This window comes from Gossypium arboreum, chromosome 6 (genome assembly GCF_025698485.1).
Source record: "Gossypium arboreum isolate Shixiya-1 chromosome 6, ASM2569848v2, whole genome shotgun sequence".
Taxonomy (NCBI): Eukaryota; Viridiplantae; Streptophyta; class Magnoliopsida; order Malvales; family Malvaceae; genus Gossypium; species Gossypium arboreum.
This window is the reverse complement of record NC_069075.1, coordinates 117969871-117976222: the sequence shown is the minus strand read 5'-3', so window position 1 is coordinate 117976222 and position 6352 is coordinate 117969871. Positions and strand designations below refer to the sequence as shown.

General features: G+C 38.7%; 1 protein-coding gene across 1 annotated transcript; it reads left to right on the top strand.

Moving 5' to 3' along the window:
- The first annotated feature begins 288 nt into the window (after positions 1–288).
- LOC128293824 (uncharacterized) lies at positions 289–1403 on the top strand. The gene is made up of 3 exons (XM_053029369.1): positions 289–297; positions 339–546; positions 778–1403. Exons 1-3 carry the CDS (start codon positions 289–291, stop codon positions 1401–1403), a joined length of 843 nt encoding a protein of 280 aa, XP_052885329.1.
- Positions 1404–6352: the final 4949 nt, after the last annotated feature.

Here is a 6352-nt window from a genome sequence, read left to right as displayed (position 1 = left end):
CATGCAAAAATATTAAAATAAATTTCTCTTTAAATCGGATTTGTGGTTACGAAACCACTATTTTGATAACCTTGAATTTAAGCCATTACACCGAGTTCTTATGACTGAGCCGCTATGCTCGAAGTTTGGTCACCTCTGAATATGAGCAATGTATTTGTTTTGAGGATAGGCTTAGAGATAATTTAAAAGTCCTGATAGCTCCGTAGAGGGAGTGTGATTTTTCTGCACTAGTGGAGAAGGCGAAGATCGTCGAAGAGGTTAAGCGCGCTAAGCGCTAGGACTGTGACCATGAGAGGGGTAAGAACAAGAGGGATTTGGAGCCCTCAAGTTCTGCACAGCTGCCTAAGAAAAAGGCCAGAGCTGATGGGCCAGTTAGAACTGGGCCCCTTGTTACTGTTACTGGACTACAACCATGTACTGATTGTGGTAGACGCCATCAGGGCGAGTGTTGGAGAAGGACTGGGGCATGCTTGCGGTGTGGGTCATTGAAGCACCGTATTAAGGAGTGTCCGCTATTAGCCGATCAGATGCAAGCTTCGGATACTGGTACGGCACAGCCACAGAGGCTAGTGTAGTAGCCACTAAGGGTCCGTGGAAAGGCCAGAGGTGGTAATGGTATGGGTCGTGGGCAGAAAGCACCGGACAGAGGTACTAGATAGGCTGAGGTGAGACAGTCGGCCCTAGTTTATGTTGCTCATCGGTGAAAGGATAGAGATGCTTTAGACGTCATCACGGGTACGTTCTTTATTCTTGATGTACCATACATTGCCTTAATAGACATAAGGTCTACTCACTCATACATAGCTAGTAACATATCTAGAAACTTGGAGATTTCTGTTGAGAGCATTACGAGTGAGGTTACGGTACTGAATCCGTTAGGGCAATCTGCTAGAGTTAGCAAACTGTGTAAGGACGTTCCTTTAGAGGTACATGGGGCAATTTTCATGGCTGATTTGATAGAGCTTCTATTTAGGGAGTTCGACCTAATTCTGGGGATAGACTGGTTGGTTAAGCATCGTGTTAGCTTGGACTGTGTAACTAAGAGGGTCGTACTAAAGATTGAGGAGGATAAGGAGGGAGTCATGATTAGAGAACGCCAAAATTACTTATCTAATATGATCTCTGCACTGGTGGCAGAGAAGATGGTTCATAAGGGATGTGAGGCATTCGTGGTCTACGGAAGTGTTTCGGATTCTGGGGATTCTACAATTAAGGATATCAGAACGGTAAATGATTTTTTAGACGTCTTTTCGGAGGAGCTACCGGGGTTACCTCGGAATTGCGAGTTGGAATTTGGGATTGAGCTACTTCCAGGTACAGCTCCGGTGTCTACCGCTCCCTATCGAATGGCACCGAAGGAGCTTGTAGAGCTTAAGGCTATGATTCAGGAGCTATGCTATTGATTTTTGCGGTAGTTGAGACGATTATCTATCGCTAGCGGAGTTCGCCTATAATAACAGTTTCCAATCTAGCATCTAGATGGCACCTTACAAAGCACTGTATGGTCGTAAGTGTCGCACTCTTTTATGTTGGACTGAGTTAGGCGAGCGACATGTTCTGGGTCCTGAGTTAGTATCGGAGACTGAGGATAAGGTTAGACTGATTCAGGATCGTCTGAAAACGGCATCTGACAGACAAAAATCCTATGCAGATCTAAAGTATTGAGAGATTGAGTATTCCATGGGGGACTTTGTATTTCTTAAGGTCTCGCCATGGAAGAAGGTACTGAGGTTTCATTGTAAGGGCAAGTTGGGCCCTAGGTTTATTGGGCCTTATCATATTTTGAAGTGAGTGAGACCAGTTGCTTATCAATTGAAGCTACCTCCCGAGTTGGATCAGATTCATAATGTGTTCCACGTCTCTATGTTGAGGCACTATTACTCTGATCCTACTCATATTGTTCCTATTGAGGTGAGGCCAGACTTGGCCTTTGAGGAGGAGCCAGTTCAGATTCTTGATCATGATGTTAAAGTTTTGCGAAGGAAGTCTATCCCTCTGGTGAAGGTTTTGTGGCGTAATCATAGTACTGAGGAGGCGACTTGGGAGCCTGAGGATGCTATACGTCAGCAGTATCCTCATCTGTTTTGATCAGGTAAATATCGAGGACGATTTTTTTAGGGGGTAGAGTTGTAACAACCTAAAGTTTTAATTTTGTATTTCGTGTATATGTGACACACAATTGAGTATCTGCTTCAGTGGTTAAGTGTTCTGGGTGTGTGTGTGAGGTCCCAAGTTCAAGCCTTGGGCAAATTTTGGTATTTTTATAAATAAAGCCTTAAGCTTGTGCAAAGGGCTTAAGTTTAATTGTTGGTAAGTTTATATCAGAATGGGCCTGCTAGTCTGGTGGTTAAGTGGAGTGTTGGAGTGTTGGAGTGTTAGAGGTCCTGTGTTCATTTCTCTGTGATGGCATAGAGATAGTATTTTTACTCCAATTTCGACTAAGAGTTGTGTTGGGGCAAAATTCTAAGTAGTTGTGTTTTAGTGGGTTAATAGGGAGTGATTTTAGGAGATAATTGGGGAGAGGTTATTAGAAAATAATCTGATTATCTTTTGTTGCAAAAAAAATAATAATAGAGTTTTTGTTTTCTCTCCAATTCCCCAAACTTTTTCTGACGTTTTCTTCTTCTTCTTTTTTTTCTCTCCCCTGCCGATTCTTTCCCCTAGTTGCTGCCGAAATTTCCATTATTTTTTTCCCCTTCCGTTTCTTTCTTTTTTTTTCTAATTGATTTGGTTGTTCGTCGTTGGTTGTGCGAGTTCGGTAAGTAACAGTTTTGTCTATTGTTAATCGTTCTTGGTTAATCTCTAAAAGGGGGATACCTTTTGGTGTTTAGGAGTTAATCAAGGGGTTGGTGGTTTTGAATCGATGATGTGATTGTGCAAAGTCATTGTTACTCAAGCGAGGAAAGGGTTCTGTTATGTTTTTATTCGTGTTCCTTACAAACTTGGTTGATTAAAAACTAATTAAGTGATTAATCTAGAGATATGTTGGTCGATTTTTAGGTTCTGGAGGCTTAGGAGTGCTTACACATCGGAAACAATACCAGGTGTGTACTCGAAATACAGAAAATGGGATTTGACGAAAAGCTGAAATTGCTTGCTGTTGAGAAATAAGAGAAAATGATGCGAAAAAAATTGTAGAGAAAGGAAATAAGGGTGTTATAAACTTGGAAATCAACATTTTGCACTAATATAGTTTTGGACAGAAATGGTATTCTAACTTTGAAAAATCATCAAAAATAGTGGAAATTGAGTTATCAGTTGAATAAAATATGGAATTAAATTTTATTGAGCCTAGTTTTTCATGGAAGAAACAGTTTAAGCAATGAAATTGTAAATTATGAGATATAATAAATTTTGTGAGACAAGGTCAGAATGATTTTGGGTTCTCCTGTTCTAAATTTGGAAAATTGTAAAAAACTATAAAAAAATTAATTAGGGGCTTAAATTTATATTTTAAATACTTAATGAGTCTATTTTCAATAGAAGCAAACAAAAACATCATTCAAATTCCGTACTAAGAGATAAATAATTTTTAGTAAGGAAAGATTGAAGTTGTCAAATAGTAGAATAGGGATAAATTTGAAGATTTTACTATACTTATTTGATGAACTATAAATTCTAAACAATTTATGGTAGAAAGGTATTTGAGTGTAGTTTCAAAAACATCAAGCGGATCTTAATTTGGAATTTTGTAGCTCAAGATATAAATAATTTAGTGACAATGATTCAAGTAGACAACTTTGAATGAACATATAAGTAAATAGTGAAAACATATATGAATATTTAGCTAGCATGGGTTACATTAAAAATGGATCACACAGCCAAGGCCAATTTGGGCAGAGTGTGCCACACGGGGGTGTGGGCCCATACGGGCAGATCATATGGGCGTGTGAGTCCATTTTTACCGAAATGTTTCTAAGGTTGCACGGTCGTCCAAGTCGACTATGAACCTACTGTAAGGTTGGTATGCGCTACTTAGACCCCTAAATGTGTGAAATTGACTGAATGATATCTGTATTGAGCATGTTAATATCTGAACTGAATATATGTATTGAAGTTGCATAATAGCATATCATCCATTGTATGTTGCATTGCATTGGGTTGAGGGTTGTTATTCGGAGGAAGTGTACTGAAAGGCTTTAAGCCTAATTTATTGGCAGCTTAGCTGCAAACTACTGTTTTATGCTGTATTCAGTACTACTTGAAGTGTAGGGATGGGTGGGTTGATTATATCCCCACATGGAGTGTAGGGTTCGATGGAAATGATGTGTAGAGTCTGGATGGGTAAGATTTTGCTATTGCATAACTGTTACTGCTACTGATACTATGATGAGCTAAGACCCTACTGCATTTTTGACACTGTACTGAGATGGGTTAAGGCCCAAACTGTCACTGATACTAAAAAGGGTTTAGGCCCAATGTAACACCCCGAACCCGAGACCGTCGCCGGAGTCGAACACGAGGTGTTAACATACTTCAAACCACTTATTGAGAATTTCCTAGACAAGCTGCCAATCTGTGTACTAGTCGCTTCAAAAATCATATCTTGAGTTTTACAACTCGAAAATCAGTTTCGTAATTTTTCCTTGAAACTAGACTCATATGTTCATCTACAGATTTTTTTCTAGAATTTTTTTGTCGAGCCAATTAGTACAGTTTATTAGTTAAAGTTTCCCCTGTTGCAGGGATCGACTATACTGACCTTTGTGCGTTACGAATTGGATATCTCCCTGTACAGGGCTTCAATACTGATGCTGTTTGTTTCTATAGAAACTAGACTCAGATAGGAATCTACACATATATGGCATGACTCCTAATTATCTCTAGTTAATTTACAATGATTTTCCAAATTTGGAACAGGGGATCCAGAAACCGTTCTGGCCTTGTTTCACGAGAACTTTAATATCTCTTAAAATACAGCTCATATGGTCGTTTTGTTTCATCCATATGAAAATAGACCCATCAAGCTTCGAGTACGTAATTTTTTCAGCTATTAATTCCACTTCTACTATTTTTAGTGATTTTTCGATCTCATATCACTGCTGCTGTCCGCAACAGTTACTGCAGTAGACTATGCCAATTTCATGAATCCTTCCTTAGTCTTACTACTCATCCATCATACGTGACACAAATTATGGCCACCTTATCAAAATTAAGATTTCTAAGACTCTTGGCTATAGATTCTAGCATCCCACTCAAACGACCACATAGGTCATTTTTACATGGCTTAAAGTTTACAACCCAAAATTTAATAAAACAAAATAGCTCATACATGCCAAATGTTCTCCTAAGTCGACTAAGAAGACAATACCAAAGATTGCTCGCGGTGTGATGACTTCGTTGTGATTCTGAACACCCAAAAGAGACGAGCCCAAGGAACCTAAAATGGGTGACAAGAAAACACCGAGTGAGTTTATAACTCGGTAAGTCATAAGCATTCCACAACCATCCATTAATACAATTATCATAAAATGAAATAATGAAACAAGGCCAAATGTTCCACCATACCGAACTATACCATAGTTCCTTAGATCTTCGGATCAATCTCATACCAAGTCATACATTTACATTTCATATACTGTTCAATAGGATATTTGAAGCAATTTCCATACATCATTTCATTTCCGCAACAATCATGCAATCAAATGAACTTTCATCTATTCCACGATACCTTATTTACGGGAATGCAATTGAAATCATCACATAAATTTAAATCCTACCAACTCCACCCCGAACATGAACATAGCATCTATTAGCCATGAACTCAAGATACTTACTCTTTTCGCTATCCATACTCATCTCGATAAAATCACGCCTCCATATAAATGTTCAATCGGAGATATGTGTAGAGTTCGCACACATAGTGCTTAATACTCAATCACGCACACTTAGTGCCATATGATTCAAGCCCGCACACATAGTGCCATATAGTCCAAACTCGCACACTTAGTGCCGTACATTACAAGCTCGCACACTCAATGCCAATCTCAATCACCGTACACATCTATTTCTCGCACACATAGTGTCAAGCAAACTTCCTACACATTTCACTATCTTTTTACGTTCAACATTATCATCTTTTCATACACATACATTTGTATATATTTCATCTCATTAAACACAATTGCATAGATATTACAATCATTTAAGCAATATCAAATATATGCTTAATGACTTACCTTGTGTTGGGTAAAAATAGTCCGAGTCGGCTACTCGATGACTTTCGCCTTTCCCTTGCTTGATTCTCCTTCTTTAACTCCTTGAGTTTAATCAATAAATCAACTAGTTTAACCATCTTGCTAAACATTCATAATTCAATTACACATGCATATGTATGTTTGTATATTCGGCA